This window comes from Haplochromis burtoni, unplaced genomic scaffold (genome assembly GCF_018398535.1).
Source record: "Haplochromis burtoni strain Fernald_Lab_line unplaced genomic scaffold, NCSU_Asbu1 Contig_87, whole genome shotgun sequence".
Taxonomy (NCBI): domain Eukaryota; kingdom Metazoa; phylum Chordata; class Actinopteri; order Cichliformes; family Cichlidae; genus Haplochromis; species Haplochromis burtoni.
The window spans coordinates 36526-63076 of NW_024582448.1; the positions used below are offsets into that span (position 1 = coordinate 36526).

The window sequence follows — 26551 nt, forward strand, 5'->3', positions numbered from 1 at the left end:
GTGCAGGAATGGTTTTTTTTCCTATATTCAGTTATTATAAGATAGAAATATCTCAAAGAATGCTGAAATGAAACCTATGAAGTATAATTACAAGGAGCGTAAGCTAAAAAAAAAAAGGTTTATGGGAAAGTATACAGTATTATATAGAACATATGAAGTGCATCTTTATTAAACACGGTTTTGTTTTTATTGCTTTTCTTATTGCTCTTAGTTTCTCTGTTTTCCACTTCTCAGCGCCGTATCGGAAAGGGGGCAGTACCACCACGTGCCACACAATGAAAGGACTCGCTCACCTAAACATTGATGTTGCCAGGGGAGATTAAAGTCTAACAGACCCGCGAGGACTTTCACGACATAACGTGAAACACAGAAACAGTGTTCACGACAGACACAAAAACTCCAGAGAAAAGCAAATAAAACGTCAATTATTTTAAATATGAAGCTTTAGATTTTTGTTGCTGTTCTACCCAAACGTCCACGCGCGCGGGTCTTCCTGTTGTCCACAGGTGTTTACGCGAGGTCACCGTTAATCACTTGGCAACTGCCCTAGCAACGGCACAGAGCTTCGGTAAAGAGTTTAGCGGTGGTTTTATGGTTACTTTGGCACGAATATGAGTTCAGCGAAGAAAAGAAGAACTATCACAGGTAGTCGCTCACTTTTGCCACTGAGTCCAGCACAGGTAAGTTCAGAATACCTGAACTCGAATATCGTCTGTGTTTCTGTGCTGCTAACTGACCGCAACAAAAAAGTTAGGAAGCCGGTGTTAGCGCACTGCGGACGTGAAGTCCAGCCTATGTGTGTAAAGAAGACAAATGAAAGCTTAACCCTGGTTGTTATAGCAAATTATTAAAGTTAATTGTTTTATTTATTCACTTACTTATTTTCAGGTGTATGTGTATGCCTGCTTTCATTTAGGTTAGCTTAGTCTTATTTGTTTTCGGGGGAGGGCGGAGGGGGACTTACCTTGAACTCCTCTCTGTTGTACCATAATAGATTCCAGTATTCTGGAGTCAAATGTCAGAGGTCATTATTATTATTATTATTATTATTATTATTATTAACAGTTAAAGCTTGGCTGGTATTAGGTCTTACAACAGGACAGTGATCTGATGCACACCAGTAAACCTCTAACAGAGCGGCTGAAAAAAAAAGAATCCAGGCTCTGCAATGGCCCACTCAAAATTCAAACCTCAACCCACTGAAGTGCTTTTGTTGGATCTTTAAAAAGAGGTGTGCATAAATGACTGGTCTCAGACCTTGCTAAGCAGAACCAACTGTGAAAAGTTGAGTGGACCATAATTACTCCACAATGATGTGAGAGACTGAAAGCCATGCAGAAAACCCTTACTGTTACTTCACATTATTGCTGTTAAATGTGCTTCTGGGGTGTGCTTTTTTTTTTAAAGGGACTGCTTCGAGTCCTGAGGAGACTTTATTTCATATGGCTGTGTATTTAATTTTTTTAGAGTTTGTTTTTATTTTTCTGAAGTCTTGTATTTCTGTTAACTCAGCAATTATCTCAATTTCTAATTTATTTTAGTTTTTGATAACTCCAATAACCTCTCTCCACTGCCCAGGTCCTCAGAAAGCAGCCCTGGATGGAAGCAAGACCGTCATTTTCGCTGTTTCCTCTAATCACACAGAAACCTGATGGGACTGAAACAGCTTCAAAACGTGGGTTCATTCCTCTAGGTTTTGAGTTGTTGCCTTTTTTTTTTTTTTTTTGTAGCTTTACAGTTTACCTTCCTGAACTGTTTCTGTGCTGTAGGAGATGAGTTAAATGATGAGGCAGGCAGCAGGGCCTTTCAAAGCCATGGCAGACCTCAGAGTCAGTTTGAGGACAGAATGTGGATGCAGACCCGTTGGACCTCCAAGCGTCGCAGCAGAATCCGCAAAAGCATCAATCGAAAAAACCTGAATCTCAGAAAAAACCTGGTTAAATTTATATGGTGAGTTCACTGTTTATTTCTGGTCCTTTATAAGTACTTATTTGTCTGTTATAGTACAGATATCAATCTGTTTAAAATATAAAGTAAAGCATGTTTATCTCCTCCCAGTGAATGGTGATTTCTTTCACAGTAATACACTAATTCAAACTAAAAAGCAGCTAAAATAAACATTAAATAAACTGCTAAATGGACGGATCTTTATGTCAGATTTCTTTTAACTTTTGCAGAAGGCTGAGAGCAGCCAGTCTGTCTCTTTCTAGCAGCAGTGAGGGTAGCCTGCAAATGAAAGCACAGCTTTTACTCCACTGCATTATTTTAAAACCTTAGATGCTTTGTTTCTAATTGAAATATGATATCTAAATTATGCTAAGCTTCTAGCAGTATGTAAAGTAATTAAAGTTGCTTTTTTGTGGGCCTGAAAAAAAACATATTACTGGTTTGGTTGTCCAGCATGGAAAAAATGCTCTGCATGCTGACACTGGGCTTTGAGTTTGACATGTGCTGTATGCTTTGGCAGCATGGAAGGGATGTGACTAACCACTTCACCACACATTTATGGATGGTTTTTGCATTAATATTGAATAGACATTTTATGTTCTTACTATAAAGTATAATCAAAAAACTTTTTCAAAGGCAATTTTTTACTACAAACCATAATTGAGATTAAAGTATTGCGGCTTTAATGTGTTTAATATATGGAAATACTGTTTAATATGATAAAGTGGCATCTGTTTTTACTCTTATTTGCATTTTCTGACTTAGCCGGCAGGAAGAGGAGGAGGAGGAAGAGGAGGAGGAGGAGGATGGCAAAACACCAGCAAGTAGAGACTGTGAAATGGTAAAATTGAACTGTGTGCTTCATGGTCGGTCACTTTTTTTTATTGTGTATATCCTCATTAACAAGATGTTGGACCTGAAGTGTAACAATTCTGTAACAGAAACAAAAATCCCCATCCAAATGTTTGCAGTATGGTGATGTAGTCCCAGCTTCCCCTACACTGACACCCATGCATAGATTTTAATGCACAGATAAAGGATTCAGGTTTAGAGATCGTTTATGTAACAAGTTTACTGGAAACATAATGGTAAACCAAATCCTACAGGGAATTTGTAAAGATGACTTTTTTCTTCAATTTTTCTTGTTTACTTCGATATCATCTCGGTTGTAGTTTTGAGCAGTTCTTTTTGAAAATCTTTATACAATATATTAACCATGTTTTCTCAGTTAAGTGCTTGCAGTTGGTAACTGCAGGATTTTTTTATTTACTGTGAATGATTTCCTTTACTTAAACATGCATTTTGATTTGGTAGTATAGTAAATGCAAGAAGTAAAAACACATTAATTTGAACTTCCATAGTGGTGCACCTTAAATAAATGAAAACAAGTAATATACTAAGAATATATTGCAGGTCATTCAGAAAGCACGCACAAAGAAAAATGTGCGTGCCCAGTAAAAATGGGATATTCACATGTTGAATCATATCTTTGAGTTGCATATAGGTGTAGAGTGATTCACTGGATATAGATGGATAATTTTATCAACTATTTTTTGGCTTTTTTTTTGTCCTGTCAGAGATATAACTACTACATTGAGAATGGTATAGACCTGGACCATGTGTCACCTCTGGAGGAATCTTGGGTGGAGAGCATTATGAAAAGGGTCTCCCCAAACCTGAGGCGCCACAGCGCATCACTGGAACTGCTGGTTGATGAGATCAAGGAAGACTATTTGCACAGCATCAAGACAGCAATCTGTATTTATTCATATATACTTAATATATATATATACTTTTAATCCGCAAATCATTCTGAGAATTGTTTATGAAATCCAAAACTAATTTATAGTCTTTTTTTATTGGGTTAATATGTTGGGTTAACACAAAACCTGAAGAGTTTAGTAATAATAAGAATAAAGTGGTTTCAGTGTGTGTGTGTGTGTGTGTGTGTGTGTGTGTGTGTGTGTGTGTGTGTGTGTGTGTGTGTGTGTGTATAATTGCAGTGAAATATACATTCAGAGAATCAAAGGAAAGTGACAAAGAGAAAGAAAAAGATCTGCCCCCTCACAGACTAGAGTAAGTCTGCAGGATATTTATTGCATTAAAAACCTCTGCTAATATTCATAAGCAGTAACTACAAGACTAAACAAAATGTTCTAATTGTGTAAAGGCTTGTGGAAAATAGTTTTTTTCCTTATTGGCCCTTTATTGTTTACTGTCAGAGTGGAAAAGGTGCCAAAACCATGGAACAAGTCTTTTGTCCATGCACGCAAGAGGATTGGTGAAAAGCTTTACTCTGTCAACCCCACTGTGCTGAAAATACTCTACCTTTGGCATTTCTCCTTCAAGTGAGTATGGTTGGAAACATGATCGCTTCAAATTAATTTGGTTAAAATGAAATATTTTCTAATTTAGAAACTTTTAAATGACAAATGAATATTTAATTTAGTCACAAGTCCAGTATGCTGAAAATAGACTGTTGTTACTGGTATTTGGAAGCTGTTATGTAATAATTGATGGTGTAAAATATAGATCTCTCTCTGCTTTTTGAAAATTTGTGGCATTGAAACATTGCACCATGTCACAAATGATCAAAAAACAAATGATCAATGTAGAAGAATCTTGTTTGCCCTGCTTGGCTATCTGGTTACAGAAATCTCCGGCTGATAGATGTAGAGGAGTTCCACTGCAGAAACGAGTCCATAGAGCTTTCTGAGTTTCAGCAGATTGTCGCTCGACATGTTGACAGTGCCACAGGAGTCCTCCTCCAAGAGTAAGTCTGCTTTGAAATTCCACTGTTTTCGGTTTGAAACACATTTGGTTGTAAGATGTTTAATGACTTATTTCATGTACTGCCTGTTTCAAATCCACCCACCTCATTTCATTAGGATTTAAATCTGAGCTGACTCAGTATTTTAAAACCCTCCATTACTTATTTTTGAGTCATTTTTTGCAGACTTTTTAAGTCACAGTTGAACCAATGGCTAGAAGGTTCCACTCACAAAGGCCACAGCAGACTATCCCAAAAGTCCTTTGCCTATGCATTTAGGTATGGTGGTGGAGTCGTTGGCATGGTCACAGGAAAAAGTTTCCCTGTTCAAAGCTTGACTGAGGCCCGTCTGTGTGGAATTTTCATGTTCCCCCTATGGCCTGTAGGGGTCTTCACCTTCGTCTCACAGTCAGAAGACATACATGTTAGATTAACAGTTCATTCTAAATAGGCCAGGGTAGATAAAATGCTTAAAGTGAATAGAATAAAGTGCTGTATCAATGTGGCTTGTAGTTAAAGTGCTTTGAGTGGTCAGTTAGACTGTCGGGTATCGACATGTGGTTCTCATTAACGTAATGTAATCTTGAAGTTGATGTTGTGTTTCTTTTTGCCCTAGTTGGCTCCTTGAAGTACAGAACATTTACCACCAAGGGTGCAAGCGTGAACTGGTGCCTTTCAAAAGCAACATGACCAAACTAGAATCTTTTTTCAACTGTGTGGCTGCGCTGATGACTTCCCAACTGCAGAATCTTCTAACAGATTCAATCATCGACTATACACACTTAATTTCACAAGATCCGGTAAGAAGAAACTGAGTAAGCTAAAGGGATTTAAATATATTTTGCTTATATTTTATGAGAGGGTGAACACTTTTTTTTTTTTTTTTGGTATCATTTTAATTTGGACACCTAGCGTTCAGAACGAGCCAGTGAGCACTCAGGCTTTGTTCTGCATCTGATCTTGGAGGACAGGGAGATCAAGTTTGAGCCCAACCTTAAAATATATGAGGAGGCCTTCCTAAATGTGTACGAGTTCATGCTCAGATCTGTCAGTGTGATACCTCGTGTGGAAACCAAACTGTACTCTGACTGGGTAAGGAGACAACTCTATATACAGCCTTGTTTAATAGCACGCTTCCCCCTGATTTTTATACCTTACTTTGCTTTTCTCCAGCCAAGCTCACAGTTTGGAAGTACCCTGAAGCCCATCATCCTTCCAGAGGTCCTTCATGCCCACCAGGAGGAGGTACGCAGGGTATTCTGGGCTGAGTGTGTCAGGCCCAAGGAGTACATCCACAAGTATGATAAATATGCCACACTGGTATCGAGGCAGGCGGAAAAAGATGTGGAGCAGGTCCTCCGTGACCAGCACTCTTTCCAGGAATTTATGGTGCAGGTGCTATACTACCAGAAGCTTATCGATGAGATCCGGTATATGCCTTCCAAGGTAAATGCATTAAAAAAAAATCCCTAAACCAAGGGTCCCATAACTTACTCTGTAACATTTCATGTTTCCTTCCAGTTATACTGATATATATTTTGCTGAAATAGTGTCAAATCAAAAAAGCTAAACAGTGGGAAAGCTTAAAACTAATAATCTAATAATCTAATTCTTAAATCTGTGTTTCTTTGACTGGGCTTATTTAAAAGCTCTTGCATCATTTATCACTGGTCATTTCTTAAATTGTGTTAACTGTGTCACTTATTTATACCATGGATTTTAGGTGGTACGACTTGGCATGTTTGAGGTCCAGTCCTATAAGCTCATCCAGTCTCTTGTCAAGCGTGCACGGGACATACAGCAGAAACTGGTTACACGGATGCTAGATGACCATCAGAAAGCCAACAAGAAGTTAGTTGGTTCTCTTTTTTTATTCTCAGCAAGAGTGTTTTCTCTCTACATCAGCATAGTTCACCAATACATCTGAAGGAAGTTATCATTAAAAAAAGTGAGAGGGATTAAGCAGCTTCTGTTTGGCAGATATTACTGAAATATGCATAGGGAAGCTTAAGAGCTGGTCACTCTAAAAGAATACACTGTGTGAAAGTCATAAGGGATGTCGTTTAGTGCTCTTTGTGATTTTCGGCCCCATGTTAGCTGCTCTGTGGTGTTCTCTATTGCCAAGCGGTGCCATAATAAGATTGTAAATCTGTGAAATCCTCCGTATACAGCACTGAATTAATGCCATTCTTCCTCTCACAGGCTCTGTCATGAATTTGAGCAGATTTCAGAGAAGGCACTGAGCACACCACCAGATACTCAAAAGCTGATGGAACTTAAGGTGACTGCACCAAAAAAATCACACATACCAGGCTTGTTGCATTATGCCATGCACAATTGTCCTTTACAGATTGTTCACAAAACAGTTATGGTGTGCACTTAACACCAGTCAGTAAACTTTGTCTTTTATTTCTTTTCTTGTGGTTTTGAGTGTTTTTGGTAGTAGGCCCTTAGCTGGGGCTACAGAAAGCCTGGAAGGTCTTGCATTCCTTCACACTTATGAACTACCTTAGTATGGTTGCTGTACATTTTTTTTTAAGATATAAATGACAATTTTTTTTTCTTATCCAGGCTTATATTAAAAAGGTGGAGACCACAGAGATGCCTCTTTTGCAACAAAGACTAGCAGACTCTGTCACGCAGTTGTGTTTCCTGGTGGAGTTTGCCACCCTGTCAACACTGGATATGAAGCTCAATACAAAGACAATCCAGTGGTTTAAACGTATGCCATCCATCTTTGAGGAACACCAGCAGATAGTTAGCAAAATGACGGAACAATATCAGAGTGGGCTTAAGGTCTGTGTTTTTCTGTTTCAGTGTATTTTAATGTAGAGAAAACATACTGGTGGCTAAAATACAAGGACATCTTTCCTTACCCTCATTCCAGTTGTACCGTGAGCACTTGTTGCAAGAACTGGACAGCTACAGTAAACAAGTGGAGGAGTTTAAGGCCTTTCACGAGACAGCCAATCTCAGCAAGTACCTGACAAAAGCTCAGGCCCTCAATAGCAAACTGGAGTTAGCTGCTGAAAAGGTATATCACAACTTGTTACCTGTAAGCCTAGAGATATATATCTGTACATTAGTTCACAGGCGTTATCTCAGGCTGTATTATGTGTTGATGTCTTATTTATAAATCAACTATGCATCTACTCATTATTTTATCTTTTCTTTCCATGTCTTTGTTTATTTCTGTATTTTACTTCTACTCTTACCTTTTGATCCTTACCTCTGTGGAAAGATTAATGATTTAAATCTAGACGAGGAGGCTTTCGGCTGGTCTGTTTCCCAATATCCAGAGCGGAAGAAGGTGCAGGAAAAGTTGACACTATTCCTGCGCCTCTATGAGACAGCTACTGATTTCATAAAACAGCGTGAGAAGTGGCTGCATGGACCCCTCACCAGTGTGAACCCAGACAAGGTAAAAGCAGTAGAAAAATTACTTTGTATTCAATGCAGGAGTGACTGGGGAGTTTAGGTGACAGATTGAGCTCAGTTCTAATTTTCTGATTTTCATTCATATAACAACGACATTCTCTGTCTTATTTACAGCCTCAGTGGTCCAACAGTAGTATAATAAGGGCATCCAGACCGTCATAAAGATTCAGATTTCTATTTTTTGTTGAATGGTGCATTTTATCAAGTCCCTGGGAAGATAAAAAAAAAACAAAAAAACTGAACAAATATAAATGCATAAATAACACAGAGCTTATTTTGTAGTATTGTGAACATTCAAAACAGCTAACTTGGGTAGTTCAATAAGAAAGTGGTTGGTCAGAGTAAGAGTAGACTGAGTAAGAAAGCAATAAGATTAAATCATGAATATAATGTAGAAAAAAAAAAATCAAATGAACTTAGTCAACTTTCTTTGTATAACTAAAGCCTTTGAAGGAGCTGATGGATTTTTTTGACTGCATTTTTATCTGTTTGTGCCTCCTTATTTACATAATGACATCACTGCATGTGGTACTTTTTATTATACTCTGATGGTATTAGTATTATTAGCACTGCCGTTTCCCTTTTATATTACAGCCATTCTTCCACATACTATATATATATATATATATATATATATATATGAGAGCAGCAAAGCACTCAGCATTTTTCACTTCACTGATGTTGAGCTCCACAAAGCAGAGCTCCACATGAAACAACGTTTTCTGCTTAAACTCCTTTCCTTTTTTCCTTTTAATGCTTATTTAAGTACTTCTTTCATTAACTACATCCTCAGCTATTATTACTATAAGTACCTCTGTAAGCATTGCTAACACTGCTGTTGCCTCTACTACAATCAGTAATTGTACTATTAAAAACACATTGTTAAATCTAGCATTTAATACTTGCAAGCAAACACCCTAAATACTCATAGCAACCATCTACCTTTTCATCTTGTGTTGTGGAAGTCTTCCATTAAATAAAGCCTGCAGACGAGCGGTGAGCAGTAGCTAACATTCTTTAATCAAAACACAAAAGAACAGAAAACCCAAGCTTGTGGGGAGCCTGCATGATCGCGGGGCAGACGGTCAGCAGAGTCTCCCTGAGCCTAACATGGCTCTCAGTTAAATACCTTCTCCAGGAACAAAAGGCAGTACACAGCTGTTTCACACCTTAAGGTTCACACTCCCTTGCTACCTCCCAGAGTCCTCGAAGAGACAAAAGACTCTTCCTGTGGAGTTGTCTGCTTCCCCCAACTTCCTTACTAGACCCCCACCATTTGTCTTACTGTATGAGTGTGAGACATGTTAGAATCCAGTGGCACCAAGGTATCATACAATAAAATAATGTGATTAGTACATAAGTAAAAGAAATTTCTATACATCTCGGCAACAACAACAGTACAAATCTTGGAATAACCTTTAGCTTTCTGCCTTTATGTTCGTTTGTTTAATGTCTGTGTTCTTTGATTTATAAAAAAAATTAAAAAATACATTTTCCTTTTGTGTTATTATAAATCCTGCTGTAGAGTGGAGAGCTAAGTTATGATGTAATGCTAGCAAACATGATTCCTACGATCCACACACAGATAGCAAAATCCAAAACTGCAGTTCAGGCCTCCAAGATGGTCAGTCAGCTGACCACAGCTTCAGTCATTCATAATTTTAAACTATAATATGATTTTAAAGAGGGAGTTTATTTTTTTAAACACCCTGTAACTGTAGTAATGGAGGAAACTCCAAACTTTTTTTTTTTGTACTAGGTGGTACACATATGCATATTTCTATTATAAATTTGGGCATTTTAACAAGGGAGTCTAAAGAAATTGACCTTTGGAGCGAGGATGAGAAGACAACTTTATTATTCAGTTTAATGAGTCATTATAACGTAACTTAAGTAGAAAAAGTTATTTAAATTTTTGCTAAAAGTTATTTTAACTTTTGATAGAAGTTATTATAGCTCTGATGAATAAACATTTGGTGGTACAAAAATATGACATAATAAATATTTTTATTGAATTACTTGATGTGAAATTTTTATAAATTCTATTTATGTCCTGTTGTTATGTAAAAAAAATACCCCCATTCCCAAAATAGGTAGAAGGTGATGTTGGCAACTATTGGCGTGCTCTATACAAGCTGGAGAAATCCTTAAGTGAAGTACCCAATGCCCTTAATATAGCAAACACTATAAAGGCTAAGGTGGAAGACTTCAAGGAGCACATTCCTATGGTGCAGGTGAGAAATCAAGAGTAAGATTTGGTATTTGACTTTAATACAATATCATTTGAAATTTTGGAAGTAATTTGGACTGGATGTACTTTTTCATAGGTACTGTGTAATCCCGGCCTGCGTAAACGTCACTGGGATGCCATGTCGGACTTGGCTGGCATCTACCTGGAGCCAGCTGATGATCAGGTGTCTGTGTCTAACTTCCTATCAATGCACCTGGAACAGCACTTGAGCAGCTTCGAAGGCATCAGTGAAGCAGCCAGCAAGGAGTACTCACTGGAGAAGGCCATGGAGAAAATGGCCAGTGAGTGGGATCACATGGAGTTTAATCTCCTTAGCTACCGAGAGACGGGCACCTCAATCCTGTCATCGGTGGAAGAAGTGCAGATGCTGTTGGATGATCACATTGTGAAGACACAAACCATGAAAGGCTCACCCTTCATTAAACCTTTTGAAGTGGAAATACGGTGAGAGTCAAGAGGAATTGCTTTTGAGTAATTTTACTTTGCTTGCTTGGAAAATAAGTTTGGTGTAATGTTATTAAGGGGAAAATTCCATACACTCACTATTTAGCTGCAATCTGTTGGCAGTCTATGTATTGATTGCTGCAGGGCTCGGCTGAGATTGTGTGGCAAACAGACATCTGTGCCCCACCGCCCTTACTGCTAATGTGAACTTGTTGCATAATTTAGCTGCCAAAATTGACTGTTTCTGTGAGCATCTGTGCTGCCCAAAACCCCAACAAAGAAGCCCAGAGATGTACGGCTTATTCATAGATGCTGTGGTGATAGTGAGCTAATGAGTTCTCTCCAGAAGGACTTCACATTTAAACAGATGCCACATGTGGATTAAAGTACCCACAACAATCCCTGCTGAGATCAGAAGAGCTTGAATCATTTTTTCAACCTCTACAGAGAGGTAAAAGGTCTGAAATGATGAACTGAAACAGTTTTATAGGGAAACATTGCATGTCATTGTACAAGTATAATAAGCAGCTATAGAAAATGTCTTATGGATGTTGTGTGAGTTTTCATCAAAGACATGGAAAGCACACGTGTGGTCTTAGTTTAGGCCTGGTCGTGTTTTTTGTTTTTTTTTTCTTTTTTAAATAACTGATCAGGATGAAGATGACAAATATTATATGTAATCATTGAAAACAAAAACTTTAAAAATCAGTTGGAATTTTTTTTTAAATGCACCAACCTTTTTTATTTTTGTGAACAATGAAATATTATATAGCAAAGATTGCAAAACAAAACAAAAAAGAATAATAGCATGTAAAGGAATCAGTTTGTCTTTTCCAAAGCTTGAATCTGACCCTCTGATGCATCTGATTGCAACATTTTAACTGCAAAATGACTACACATCAGTAAGTAATGTTATTATAATTTTTATCATTAGGGAATGGGAGGGCAAGTTGCTGCTTCTCCAAGAAGTTCTGGACGAGTGGTTAAAGGTGCAGTCTACTTGGCTGTACCTGGAGCCCATATTCAGCTCCCCAGACATCATGGTTCAGATGCCTGAAGAGGGACGCCGATTCACAACTGTTGATAAAACATGGAGAGACATCATGAAACAGGTTTCACTGGTGAGTGTTTTTGATCTAACACTATTGCCTTTGAAAAGCAAAAAAAAAAGACCTGTGTATTTGTACTTGTTCTGTGGTTTGAAATGCAAATATAGCTATAGCGCATCCAGCTCAGGACAAGTATTTATTACTAGACAGCATACACCTTAAAGTGTTCTACTGTAATCAGATTAAATTCAGTGCTGAGCAGGTGGGTCAGCGTGCAGACACATAAACATAAACGCACACTGAGAGATTGTGAGAATATGTTGGAAAAGAACAATGTCAGCCAAATACACCGATACAGCCAAAGCAGAAGGGAGCATTCAGACAGAGGGAATGCGATAAGAGTGAATCAGTCCAAAGCGGATGGAGAACGAGGCAAAAACAACTGAGCGGGGATAGAAAGTGAGTGTTGCAAGAGCATCCTCAAAGAGTTTCCAAAGGGTAATTGGCGTCCTCAGTAGACCTGAAATGAGACACATCAATTTCAGGCAGTGTCCTCCGAAAGCCCAGCCTGACTGCACCATCAAATAGAAATTATGGATTTTGTCTGGAAGGGGCAGGGGTGTATGGAACCACAAAGAAAATGAGGTCACCGAGGGATGGGCAGCCTGCACACAAAAACGCTCATGTGTACACTCTAAGCTGCTTTGATATGTTACACTGTGTTATTGAGCATGTCAGCATAAATACTAAAGCAGTACAGTTTAAACTTAATTTTTTTCCTGTATAATGGAGCTCAGTTTCTAAAGGCTATATGTACTTTTTTCTTTTATTAAAGTAACATATGGCCAAAATGTTGTATCAATATAAGGATTAAAAATTTAATAGAAAATTCTGTAAATAGAAAGATTTGTTGGAGTGAGAGAAAAGGATAGATTATGAAGGCGTGATCAAAAAGTTTGGGGATTGGTTCATTAAAAATCAGAAATTTTACCTCAATAAATTTCAGTGTTTTTCTATTCAAGGTCATGTTTTCAAGACCATCCAGATTGCTTTCAGTGTGGTGGATATTTTTAGATATATTTAGAAATCCTGTTCTGACCACTTGGACTGTGCGTCTGGAATTTGGCTGTAGACTTTAAATTCGTCCAGAGAGCAGCCATCAACTTCAGTTTCAAATTTAGCCAGATTTTATTTAAAGGATCATTAGAGCTGGGCCTCCAGCTTCCACCGAGCAGTTTTCAACAGCTTTCAGTTACCGAGCCTGAGTGCGGTGTATCAGATTCAGTTCTGCACCGCGAAATCATACTCCAAAGTAAACCTATGCTCTAAATTGACCTTTCTGCAGTGTCCTGAAGCGTTATGTTGGAAGGAGAGCGTTCATCGTTGCGTTGTATCATGCCACACATATAGCACAGTGCTGGCCACAGTAAAACAATCTGCGCTCAACAACTTGACTTCTTGCCAGATTTGGTTCATTGTAAGTTTGTCAAACAAAAATCAAACTATTTGGAAGCAGTGGAAGAGATGCATCGCCAATATATAGAGTATGAGGTTGGGGAAAAAAATTGGTATGGCATAGTATTATAATATTTTGCATGGGGGATATTGTATATATATATTAGTGCGTTGAACCAAAGGGAAAGTAGTTCAGCGTGGCACCAGAAAATGATCTTAAACAGATCCCTAAAATTAAATTTATTTATTTTTTAAATTTTTTGATAGGGTTTTGATAGGGAATTCCTCTAACTTTTTATAAATGTGAATGTATAGCGCTACCAGTAATGACAAGGGGAAAAAGTGATGAGTGATGAGCTCAAAATCTGTAACTGTCCTCTGCTGCTGTAATACAACCCCAAATCCAGGCAAGCTGCGATGCTGTGTGTAATGTAAATATAAAAAAAAATGCAATGATTCAATGCAAATCTCATAAACACACGTTTTTTTTCACAGTGCAAGACTGAAAACATAACAAATTTTGTCAGTTTAAACATTTGATATGTTTTCTATCTTCTCTTGTGTATAAAATATGTATTTATTTCGAGTCATTGCGTTCTCGTTTATAATTTAACAGTGTCCCAACTTCATTGTAACTGGGGTCATAAATCATTTCAAACAAGAGTTCCCCGACAAATTTGTAATTATGGCCATAAAAATTATGTTTTTCTGCTTTTTGTTCTCAAATTTTGTTCATTGCTTAAAGCTCATTTTAATTCACCACCACACGAGGGCCAGTTACAGAAAAATACCTCCTTGGCATGATCTTGTACTGCATCAAAATCTGACAAACAGTACATCCCTTCTCTTTGTCAATAAGACTGATCAGTGATGCATGAAATTAGAATCATCTCAACTACATGCTATGACACGAGTGTGAGCAAAGTCAGATCCTCTGTCCACATCAGGACGTCTTTGCCCAGGTTGTTGTCATCACATCAGCCACTGGGAGTTGCTCAAGATCCACTCATCTTCTAGCACCTTACAGCATCACCATCTTCACTTAATTTTCCTGGTCTTTTTTTTTTTTATTTGCTGCTTGTATTAGTGTGTCACTTACTTTACTATTGCATGCTCAGTTGAAAGTACAAACAGGGTAAATCAATTTAAAAGATTTATTTCTATGAACCTGCTTCCTTTTAACTATGCAGCGCACCACACCCAAGTTCCTTTGAGTGAGTGAAGAAGGAGAGAAACAGCTTACCTATGAGCACAAAGAGAAGACGACTGGCATAGTGTTTATTAATATAACCACATATATAGATATACCTCTAATAAACCTGAGAATGAGCTAGTAAACTAGCCAAAGACTAGTTCACACTCATATTGTGTAATAAAGGACAACACAATTTTTGTCCTGGATGTGTGTTATTTTTTTAAGACCTACTATATCAGCTGGGAACACTTCCCACCCTTTACTGATTTGTATGGTGCATAGGAATCTACATTACCTCACAGTACCTCCATAAAGCAATATTAGCATTTCAACATAAAATATAAAAATAGACCTGTTATTACAATGTACTCCTAAAGAATGGACCAAAATCACAAATGTGAAGATTCATAGTTCATCAATCAGGAACACTTTGTCAGAATAATTACATGCTGACAGAAATGCAATCAAATGTGCCTTGTCTTTGCAATTGAGCTTGAACGTCTGATTTAGGCTTTCATTTCTCGGTTACTGTATTTTAAAATTGTATCTTTTGGCCTGATTTAAGAAAGAAAAAACATGATCTAGAACAGTTTAAACCTCTCATTGTTTAAATGTTACTTTCACTATATTTGTAGGAAACAAAACCTTGGGAAAACTGCCTATACTTGGCACATTTTACAAAGTCAAGAGCAACCACGTGTTAAGGATGACTAAATCATTGCAAATCAGCATAAGGTGATACCGTGTCTGCACCATTTTTACCTTCAAGGTATAATCAGTAATCGTTTTGGCTTTTTCTTTCTTCTACATCCAACATTTGTTTGGCTTCCAGACGTCTCTGTGTCAAACCTTTGATCAAGTTTTCCAGCCAGTATATATACTAGTTTAAGATAGCCTTGATGCTTCCTTGTTTTACCTGATTGATTTTTCATGTGCATTACTGTATGGAGCCCCTTACCAGATTTGTTTTCTTTTGGTGCCTATTTCTTCTTGTACATGACCAGCAATCGGGAGAAATGCCTTGTTCTTCTCTTACTCCATGTTTATGAAATTTTGCACAATTTTGAAAAATTCACAATCTAAGGAGACACAAACACGGGTCATCTGACCAGGAATCAGACCGCGGGCATTGTGATTATGTGTTGTAACCATTAGACCAAATGTTCATCCATGTATTTTCATGTTGACTCCACACTGGCTCTGCTCCTTCCTGTCTGTTATTTCATTCCTAGAAGATGATATCAGACTTCATTTCAGAACTGCCAAAATCTTCATGTGAGCGGGTTAGAGGTTCACTGTCCAACCTTGGAAATTAGACAGCCTTTTTATTTAGACGCTTCCTGGGGGTGACAGCTCCAGAGGATATTGAATTAGTGTACAGATGAGATGATATGAGAGCTGAAATATTTCAAAGGTGCTAGACATGCCTCAGGTGAAATCTCTATTGCTCTCTCCCACCATAGATTTTTCTCTAGACTCTGTGTGACAGGTGGACCTCAGTGTGGAGCATAAAGTGGATTTTGTTAAAGGAAGAAATTGCAGTGTTTTAGTGTCACCTTCAGAGCAGCATTGACAACACTTATGCAAAGCAGAAACCTAAAAGGAATGTGAATTTCTCCTGAATGTTAATGTTTTATAAATAAATCAACTCACTCCGATCACTATTATTTAGTCATCGGAGTGGTCACTTTTGCATTTTTCTCACTTTTCCAACATGGTAACTTCATTCATTTGTAATTCTGGTATTTATGTTGTGCTTTAAGCTGTCCAGGGTGCACAGCCTGCCACTCAAAGCCAACTGGGCTAGACTTCAGGCTGTGTTTTACACTTTTTCAAGATTTTTTTTTTTTACAATTTTCTGACATTTTTGGTTAATAGCTGTATACTCAACATTTCTGTTTCCAGGCTGCCACACTGTTGAGCCAGTTGTAAAATAGCACATTGTTCCTCACCAAATGCTGCCGTGCATGTTATTTGTCTCATTATCCCTCAGAATTTTGCTCTTCTGATGGATTTGGATTTGCTCTCTCTGTCAGTGGGTCTCAGTGCTGTGTATTGATATGAGCTGAGTCCTGAATTTGCATCCAGGATGTTTCCAAACTCTTATGTATAATTGTCAGTGCAGCCTCACCAACTTGTATGCAGGAAAGATGTGAAAAAGAAAAAAAAGAAACAGTTGCTGATTCATCCAGGACTAGTATTATCACAGGACTCTGTATGGTATTTCCTTTTAACTAGAGCTTTATCAGACATTTATCTGACTATGACTAAGACTAGTGCTACTTCTCATTGAACTAAGTCATGGTGCTGTACAAGATTGTGACTATCTGGGAAGCTAATGTGATATAACGTTTGTATTCTTGTATTAATAGCTAACCCAGTGGAAAGCTTTATGTTACAAATAAGCCAACATAAAAAAAACCCATTTTGGTAACACACCTGTGAAACTGAAGTGCGTAGTTGCCTGTTTACCACCCAAAAGAACATAAACTTAGAACTTAGAATAATCCATTTCAAACGTTTTGTACTAACTAGTTTTTTAAATGTGCTGAAGTGAGTTGACAATGAAGATCAAATTTCCCGCATTGACAGTGGACAAAGCATTAAAGGTGATTCTCTTCAATGCAGAACAAGCACGTGTTGGCTGTGATAGCCATCGACAAGATCCTGGAAAGACTGCAAATGTCCAATGAGTTTCTGGAAATGATCCTCAAAGGTCTTAATAACTACTTGGAGAAGAAACGTCTCTATTTTCCACGGTTCTTCTTCCTCTCAAACGAGGAGCTGCTGGAAATCCTCTCTGAGACCAAAGATCCTACAAGGTAAAGAACTATAAGTGTGCACACAGTTAGATTTATTTTTTATCATAACAACAATAATAATAATTTTAATCAATTAGCTATGGATGTTATCGACAACCCTTAATGAGAAAACCCCCCATCAAAACTAGCTTTGTACTAGAGATGGCACGATACCACTTTTTTATGTCCGATACCGATATCATAAATTTGGATATCTGCCGATACCGATATGAATCTGATATAGTGTGTTTTTTAATCAATAAAACAGTTTTTTAAATATCTTGCTGCATTTTGTATAAGTTCATACTCAAGTTTAAATAAACAACAACACTAAAGCTATTCTGTTATACCTGTATGTAAAAAAAACAAAACAAAACACAACTGCACCCAAAATATTTCATAGTTCAGCAACACTGATCAATCTAATAAACTTAAACCTGCACCATCATCCCTATTCTGGTGTTTTAAAGAGTACTTAGCAGAAATATTAAGCAATCTAACTAATAGGGTTGCAAACTCCCAGCAAAAGAAAATAGGGTTGACGTAATGAACTTTAATTAATTTGATGCAGGGTAAAAAAAAAATGCACAGAAATGAATTATTTTTCAAGAATAATTAAATAGATTCAACATCTTTCTTCAACAGAATTGCAGACTGCACAGATGGTACCTTCCCAAAGGAAAAAGTACTATAGCTTACTAGGGTATATTAGACTTAATAGTTACTATATACAGTAATGGACTTCTATACATTTTACATCAGATGAAAACTTTGAGTGTAAGATTCAGATAATTATTAAATAATTAAAAGCTAGATATTTTAAATGAGAATAAGAAAGAAAAGTATGTCTTTGTGCCCCCTTTTCCCTGTTCATGCCCTATCGGTCCCCCTGGCTAAACTTTGCTAGATCCACCCCTGCACAGTTACAGCCGTCAGCTACGTAGAAAAAGATCCTGGTGTAGAAAGTAATATTAAATAAATTCTAACAACAGCTTATCAAGCTTAAACGTGCTGCTGTTGTTCAGCCGCTGGTTTCCTCTTTCTTTTGCAAAGTGGGCCAAAAACAAAGAAGAGAGACGGACTCGCGACAAAAAAGCCGATCAGCTGATCATTAATCAGTTTCACGATTGAATTAGCAGCAGGAGAAGGAGGGAGAGAGATAAGGCAGTCACTCCATATATCGGTTGTTAAGCTTAACATGGGAATGTTTTACAAACATTCAGAGATGAACTTACACACTTGCTTTACTTCTCTCTGGGATAACTTCCTCGGAGATGAAATGCTGGGAGGCTACAAATGCACACAGCTGCTCTATCACGTGGTACATACTGCTCGGTTATAAGCAGAGTTACACCGTGTCGCAAGTTTTGTGAGGTGCTTTTTTGATATTTAATGGATCGATTACATTTTTTATTTCTCACCGATATCCGATCCAGTAATTTAGGTCCGTATCGGACCGATACCAATACGTAATATTGGATCGGTCCATCTCTACTTTGTACTACAATGTATAGTATATAAAAAGGTCTCAGAACATTTTCCAGTAAAAAGATTTGAAGCTGAGATTTATGAAGTGAAAGAAGAAATGCAGAAAAGGAAATGGAAGACTATGATTGGGGGCTAGTTATAAATTAATCATAACAGCCCTTTGTTTTCTTGTGCTTACAGCAGCTACTTTACCTCCATAGTGGTTACCCAGAAATCCTCACTGATAACCAACACTTGTCTCATTTCACCCTGGGCGTTCAGTTAATAATAAATGTGATTTGAGGCAAGATGTTCAAGCCTCTTACTCTCCTCCTGTTATTTCTTTTTCTCATTTCATTTTCATTCTGCTCTCCCTCAATTCGCTCTCTGACTGCTGGGACTTAACAGTACATCTGTACAGATACACAGTCATCAGCTCTTCTGTAAAGAAGGGATTTCTGCAGCACTGATGTGGATGGTGGGTTTGTGTAGGCCACAGAGGGGTAATTAATGTTGGGGGAAATTTGCATTACTTATCACTGAATGTAATGTCCTGAGAAAAATGCATACTTTAAATTCAGGGACTGTTTAGCAAATGCCACAGACAAATGTGGCATTTACAACATAGCAAACCACAGGACATGAAGCGTTAAATTAGGATGCTTGACTGAGAGTCATCTCTTTGAGGTTTTATAGGTCCAAGTGTATGAAAATTCTCCAACTAACTAAATTCAGTGATTTAATACTCAAAGAAGTCATAATCATACACTTGTGTACCTTTGGAAAGTAACCTGATACTATTAAGACCTAAAAAAAAAAAACCATGCTTTTTTGCCTACCTATGGATAGAAAATCATGTAGCAGCTGGTGTCTTGTGGCAAACTGAAGAACACTGAAAGTATTGAGACTTGAGTGCAGTTATCTTTTTTCATGTGTGCTCTCTTTTTCTTTTTAAGAATTTCCATTTTTTAAACTCTTCTGTAATTGACAAATCCAAGTTTTATTATTCAGTACAACAAATGAGAGCTCAGCCAGTATAAATGCAGACCAATAAATCACCCTCATTGCTGGGGACATAAGCATCAAATAAAACCCCCTTCGTACAATTTTGTTTCAATATTCTTTGAAATGATTCTGTTTGCAAAAGTTTCTATTAGTAGAAAATTACACTGTTCAAATAATAATCCATTTTTCTGTTGCTTTGAATCAGTTTGCTCAATTTCCTCCGATGAAAGCGGGAGAGAAGATTTATTACGTATGTCTTTTTGAATACAGCAAAATCAGAAGTTTTCAAACTCTCCACATGGGGAATTTCGCACATAACGATATTGAAATTGTCTGGGTGATATTGATCCAGACACACAGACAATTTACTGCTTGTCTCACTGACAGTGCAGTAAAAGAGGGGCATCAGCAGCTCGCAGACAAAGCTGTAGTTTTGTCTAAAGGGGATTCATTTCAATCCAAATTAAGCTTCACAAAGCTAACAGGCTAACAGACAATTGTATATATGGCTGTGTGCAAGCTTGATACTGTGTTAAAGTGAGGGACAGTGTAAGTTTGCATATATTTTGGCCATTTGATCAGATTTACAGGCCTGTGGAACTTGAACTGTAACTTTGAGTGATTCGCTTTTCTTGCATTCCTTTCCACAAGGGTGCAGCCCCATCTGAAGAAGTGCTTTGAAGGCATTGCTAGTGTGTTGTTCACTGATGTGCTGGATATCACCCACATGAAGAGCAGTGAGGGTGAAATGGTGCAGCTCCTGGATGTCATTTCCACCTCCAAAGCCAGGGGACAGGTGGAGAAATGGCTTTTAGAACTGGAGAGTGGCATGACTGCCTCCCTGCATAAGGTGTTGTGTGGATTTTTATTGAACTATTTTTAAAGATTAATTCATTTATAGCATAGAGAAACATTTGAAAACAACATATTTCATACCTCAGATGCTGTTTTTAGATTGCTTTATAAAAGTAGTAGGATTGAGAATTTGCTCTTATGTGTTATTTCTGTTTCCAGCCACAGTTTGACCGCGTATGTTCCAGGTTGCACCAAAGCCTAAGGGTGCAGCCAAACCATCATGATACACAGTTGTTTGAGTGATTTGCTGCTATTGTGGTCAATTGCAGGTAATAGGGGAGGCTATCGAGGCATACCCCAATGAGCTGAGGATAAACTGGGTGCGTGCTTGGCCAGGCCAGACTGTATTGTGTGTTTCACAAGTCTACTGGACGAAGCATATCCACAAAGCTATCAAAACAGGACAGAAGGTAATCAGCTCAATATATATCTATTTTTATATATATATATGTCATATACAGTATATCCTGAATATGGGCTAAAAAGTTGATTGTTAACAATATCACCAGATTGCTGTTGTAACCAGCTGCTGGATGGAAACATCTCACAGAATAAATATTTTTTTTAATATCCGTCAGAAATTCTTTACAATTTATTTCACAGGATTAAGGACATAGCCAGCCAATTAGAGCACTAAGAAAAATGCAATCTCTTGATTGTGGACTTTTTTTTTTATTAGTAATTTCAAAGATTGAACTTGATGCTGTTATCTTTCTGTCGTGATGAACTCTGTCTTCCTCTTCTTTCTGTTTAATGATGTTTCTCCCTTAGGCTCTTGATGCTTACCTGGAGCAAAACAACAAACAGATTGATGACATTGTGGGTCTTGTGCGTGGAAAACTGTCCAAGCAGAACCGGGTCACCCTCGGAGCCCTTGTCGTGCTGGATGTCCACGCCAGGGATGTGTTAGCCACACTGGTGCAAAAGGGGATAAGTGATGAGAACGACTTTGAGTGGCTTAGCCAACTGCGCTATTACTGGGTGGTATGTGAAAGGAGTGATTGGGGATACTGGGCATTCATGGCAACTCATAATACCATTGCAGTCATTTACTTCAGACTCTGCATCACACACTTTGCAGGAAAACCATCTCCAAACCAAGATGATCAATGCTGGTTTGCCATATGGCTACGAATACCTGGGCAACACTCCACGTCTGGTCATTACACCACTCACAGACCGCTGCTACCGGTAAAGCTACTGCAGTAACATACTCAACAGTTAACTACACTGTTAGTTAGTCTCCTGTCTTATTACTTTTAACACAAAGATACATTTTTTAGACTTTTCCTATCATCTTAAGGTGATATAATGTTACAGGTATAACAAGAACCAAACAAGGCTTTCACTTTCACTTTCAGTTTTTGTTACCCTTCAGCTATGCAGAGAAGGGTGAGGGAAATTCAGTGTAGAGGCTACATAGTGTAAACATTTGCATCTGGAAAGCCAAGAGCGCGTTGTCTGTCTAGGATACGCTACACATAGCTCAATGCTTACTAGTAAAAGAAAAAGTACTTTAAACAGGAAAGGGTCCAAGAGGACCAAGAAGTTGCTGCAGATTAATTTTTTTGTAGTGAAGTTTCTTGCAAATTATTACAGCCTTATTCTCCCTGACAGGAAGAACGTTAAAGAGTATTTGACATTAATGTTAAAGGTTCTGTGCTGTAAGTCCACAGGTGAAGCAAAGTTTTTCAGAAAGCTTGTTGCTGTCGTCTGTGGCAGTGTCCAAAACAGTTGGAACAAGAGTTCATATTGTTGCAGTAATGTTAAAATACTATAAAAGCTGTGCACACTCCTTCAAAACATAAATGGTGATCAATCAATGATTTTGGAAAATAAATATACATACACATATAGAAAGTGTGATGTACCTCACTGAAACTTTAATCTCTAGATTTCAGATTAAAAAGCTTGTAAGCCATCAAACATTCAAAGTTATATTTTCATTTACCTGAGAACAATAAATTCATTTTACTTACTGGTCATTTTTCCTTTTTCAGCACGCTGTTTGGAGCACTCCACCTTCATCTGGGAGGAGCTCCTGAAGGCCCAGCTGGCACAGGAAAAACAGAGACAACCAAAGACTTGGCCAAAGCTGTGGCCAAGCAATGTGTGGTCTTCAACTGCTCTGATGGTCTGGACTACATTGCTTTGGGCAAATTCTTCAAAGTGAGTAAATTGTGTTAATGTGAGTCAGTCCCAGCAGACATAGGCTACAGAGTTTTAGACGTAAGTGAAACGTGGCACTCGAAAAGATGTTTTACTTCACATAGCTCATCAAAGGAACATATTCATACATGCTGTTTCCGTCTTCTTTGGATGGAAGTGCGGCAGAACACACACATCTACCTTGGAATGTCCCACTGGTGTAACTATTAGCACTTCAAAGATGTAGATAATAGAAGAAGACACAGGGGTAAGGTTTCATTCTTACAGTGTTTCCCCTTCCCCACATGGCACACAGCCCTTTAAATGTCAGCCTCTTCACAGCCTGTTCTGAAAAATAAAATGTGGCACAGTGGTGCATTTGTTTGTGGTATACAAATATATGAAGACTGCGCCCGCCATAATTTTCTGATGTAAATATTGTGAATATTTATCCTTATAACAATAGCACCACACTAATAGGCCAGCAAGGCCGCCTCAGTGACCCACAGCGCCTCTGCGGCGGATCAGTGTCATGTAATTAGAAATGATCAGAATAATATAACTCCTTACACACATTTTTTTCCACGCTGATCCAAAAAATAGTTTGGATAAGAAGTAATGCTTATTTATTTAATTGTGTGTGTGTGTGTGTGTGCGTGTGTGTGCGTGTGTGTGCGTGTGTGTGCCTGTGTGTAGCTGTATGTGTGTGTGTGTGTGTGTGTGTGTGTGTGTGATCAGGGCCTCTTGTCCTGTGGAGCTTGGGCCTGCTTTGATGAGTTTAACCGCATTGACTTGGAGGTGCTCTCTGTGGTGGCGCAACAGATTCTCACAATACAGAGAGGTTTGTGTTTGTGCCTTTCTCTCCCTTTGATCTTTAAGAAAGTTGGTAGCACACCTGAAACAAATTTGACATAATCTCAGCAGTGAAAAAGCAGGCTTTTCTACAAAGCACACTAACACTGGCGATGCCCAGAATTTCTCCCAGAAAAAAATTAAATGTTAGTAGGTTTTGGTTAATTAACAGATGCTAAGATGCTTGTTTTAACAGTCGTACATAAACATAGAGCTTTTCGTTGTTTCCTATTATGTCAGATTTTGGACCAAATAAAATTCCCTTGAACTTGTCTGGCCTACGCAGGATTTGTTTTAAACCATGGGAGTATTTTTTATTTTTTTATTTTTTTTTACACAGATGCTATAACTTTAAGTTGGATAATCTGTAATGTCATTAGCCTGCTGTTGCCATTAACCATTTCACACACATAAAACCAGCTAAACAAACCTAAAATTCTAAAGAACCAAATTATAACTTTTACCTGTTTTACCTTTTACCATTTATTTATTACACATTAGAGTATACAGCATAGTCTATCTAAATAAACTGGTTTCTCTCTCTTTTTTGTCAACTACTGTACGTGCAGAGATGCAACTAAGGCCAACAGAGCTGTGCTGTTCTGTTCGTGCCTAAAAGCTACTGTTATAGCATACTGCTATCCCTATCTGTTTCCAAGTTGTCCTCCCCCGTCGCCCCCACTGGCACCTTAGTGCCAGTCGAAGTCAGTATTGTTAACTTTTATTACTGGAATCGTGCTAAGTTGACAGATTATTGAGTTTCTTAGCCTGCTGCCGCAAATGTTAGTACCGGTATATCAATTCATGTTTATATGTGCCGCTTATGGAAATGTGCTGTTAGGAAATTCCCTAAATCAGCAGTTGGATTGAATCAAAAATCCATTTGTAGCTGACTATATTGTTTCTAACTGCACTCGTGCCCCCAGGAATTGCTGCCCACACCGAGATGTTGATGTTTGAAGGGACTGAGCTTAAACTGGATCCCTCTTGCGCTGTGTTCATCACTATGAATCCTGGCTATGCTGGACGGTCTGAGCTACCAGACAACCTTAAGGTACAGTATCAGTTCTTGTCACTGTTCCTGTTTTAATTGTTCAAAATCTGATTCTTTTTTTTCTGGTAATTTAGGAAATGGTGCTGTCTTCTAAAATTAGCTCAAATTAGATTTGATTGTTTTATGTTTCTCTCTTCTACTACTTCAGCTCAGAATCTTTTGAGCCTTAAATCATGTTTTCATTTAGTACATCTTTAACTAATTTTTTTGGTTTCATACCAGGCTCTGTTCAGGACTGTCGCCATGATGGTACCAGACTACGCAATGATTGCAGAGATTGTCCTCTACTCATGTGGTTTTGTTAGTGCGCGACCCTTGTCAGTGAAAATAGTGGCTACTTATCGACTCTGCTCTGAGCAGCTCTCCTCACAGCACCACTATGACTATGGTATGAGAGCTGTCAAGTCTGTGCTAACTGCTGCTGGAAACCTTAAGGTACGTGAAAACAGATTCACGCTCATATGAAGGGAGACTGTGTTCTTAATTAGAGGGGCAGGGGGAGGGATCACCGATCTGGGACGAGCTTCGAGCAGCAGAGAGCAAAATGGTTTGAATGTAAGCAGGCAACGTTAGCTCTGTTCCTCAAGCTCACTTCTGTGTGCTTTTTATTAGGAGCAGCACACATGTTCAGTGTGTGTATCCTCAAAACTGCCCTATTCTCAAGGCAACAGTGTTTAGGGGACATCTGTTAATTGAGCTCCAAAAAATAACCAGATTTCACTGTCAGCTGTTAAACTGCTAGACTGCAGTGGTTGAACTAAAGGACCCAAAAGTAAGGAAAGCATAATTGGGGTGTGCAACATTTCTCAGCTCTTGCTCAGTCTTTCCTGATAAAAGTGGTGCTGAGCAACTTAAAAGGCAACCACTCACATAGCTGAGTGTAAGGAATTGCTTCACCCTAAAAGAGATTTACTTACATTTTTAATGCACCAGAAGTAAGTTTTAAGTCAGGTTGGGTTATAAGTTGGTGTTTCTTGGGTATTATTTTTTAATCTATTTTTCCCCAGGAGCAATCTTTTAAACACAAGAGTCTGAGGACTGGCCCATATCGGTGCATTTCAGAAAAACAACATGACAAACCGTTTTGCAGAGTACTGTAATTTGTGAAAGAGAGGGATGTGAGTCATAGTGACCTTATGCATACTGAGAATTTTATCATCGGGTTCTGTACAAGCATAGAAGAAAATTTAAGCCTGATGTCTTTTAAAATGTTGTTTTTTTTTTGTTTTGTTTTTTCATATGGAAATGTGTTTTGTGAGTTCCCTAGCAACAGCTGCTGATTTCTCTTTTAGGCAAATATGGCAAATATTGTTTTTCTATGCATTACATATCTTCATCCTTTTCCACTGTTGTGGTGTTTAGCTCTTTACATTTATGCTCAGAATGGTGCCTTGTCTGATTCTCTTCTCTTCACCTCAGAGTTGTTTGTTTTACCACAGCTCACCTTTCCAGAGGAGAATGAAGACACCCTGTTGCTGAGATCCATTATTGATGTCAATCTGCCCAAATTCCTGGACCACGATCTGCAGCTATTTGAGGTGTGTGGAGCTCTGCTCGACTTGATAAATGGAGTCGTTCACATCAACTGATGTCAGCTCAAGTTAATTCCAGTTAGTTCATTTGAACCCATGATGCACAAGGACAATTTAAGCACCAGTCAGAACATCTGACTGGGTTATACGTGTGTTTGCATGAGTGAACGAATATTTATGTGTCTATCATTTGTCCTCAGTCCGAACATCAAAGTCGATGTGTGTTGCCGTTGTATGTTGTGGTTAGTATGTAAGGATCTGTACAGGGAGTGCAGAATTATTAGGCAA

General features: G+C 38.2%; 1 protein-coding gene across 1 annotated transcript in view; it reads left to right on the top strand.

Moving 5' to 3' along the window:
- Window positions 1-129: 129 nt before the first annotated feature.
- dnah7 (dynein, axonemal, heavy chain 7) overlaps window positions 130-26551 on the top strand; it is a 74562-nt gene continuing 48140 nt past the window's right edge. Inside the window, exons 1-29 of the mRNA XM_005925807.3 lie at window positions 130-680; window positions 1579-1675; window positions 1770-1950; window positions 2713-2788; window positions 3525-3705; window positions 3951-4023; window positions 4170-4295; window positions 4601-4720; window positions 5334-5517; window positions 5630-5809; window positions 5891-6163; window positions 6441-6568; window positions 6920-6998; window positions 7289-7513; window positions 7605-7751; window positions 7959-8138; window positions 10249-10389; window positions 10483-10850; window positions 11785-11971; window positions 17178-17371; window positions 20474-20672; window positions 20947-21087; window positions 21449-21661; window positions 21759-21868; window positions 22678-22846; window positions 23564-23666; window positions 24604-24731; window positions 24954-25166; window positions 26171-26269. Coding sequence (XP_005925869.1) covers window positions 612-680; window positions 1579-1675; window positions 1770-1950; window positions 2713-2788; window positions 3525-3705; window positions 3951-4023; window positions 4170-4295; window positions 4601-4720; window positions 5334-5517; window positions 5630-5809; window positions 5891-6163; window positions 6441-6568; window positions 6920-6998; window positions 7289-7513; window positions 7605-7751; window positions 7959-8138; window positions 10249-10389; window positions 10483-10850; window positions 11785-11971; window positions 17178-17371; window positions 20474-20672; window positions 20947-21087; window positions 21449-21661; window positions 21759-21868; window positions 22678-22846; window positions 23564-23666; window positions 24604-24731; window positions 24954-25166; window positions 26171-26269 — 4584 coding nt within the window. The 5' untranslated portion in view covers window positions 130-611. The remainder of the gene's footprint in view (window positions 681-1578; window positions 1676-1769; window positions 1951-2712; window positions 2789-3524; window positions 3706-3950; window positions 4024-4169; window positions 4296-4600; window positions 4721-5333; window positions 5518-5629; window positions 5810-5890; window positions 6164-6440; window positions 6569-6919; window positions 6999-7288; window positions 7514-7604; window positions 7752-7958; window positions 8139-10248; window positions 10390-10482; window positions 10851-11784; window positions 11972-17177; window positions 17372-20473; window positions 20673-20946; window positions 21088-21448; window positions 21662-21758; window positions 21869-22677; window positions 22847-23563; window positions 23667-24603; window positions 24732-24953; window positions 25167-26170; window positions 26270-26551) is intronic.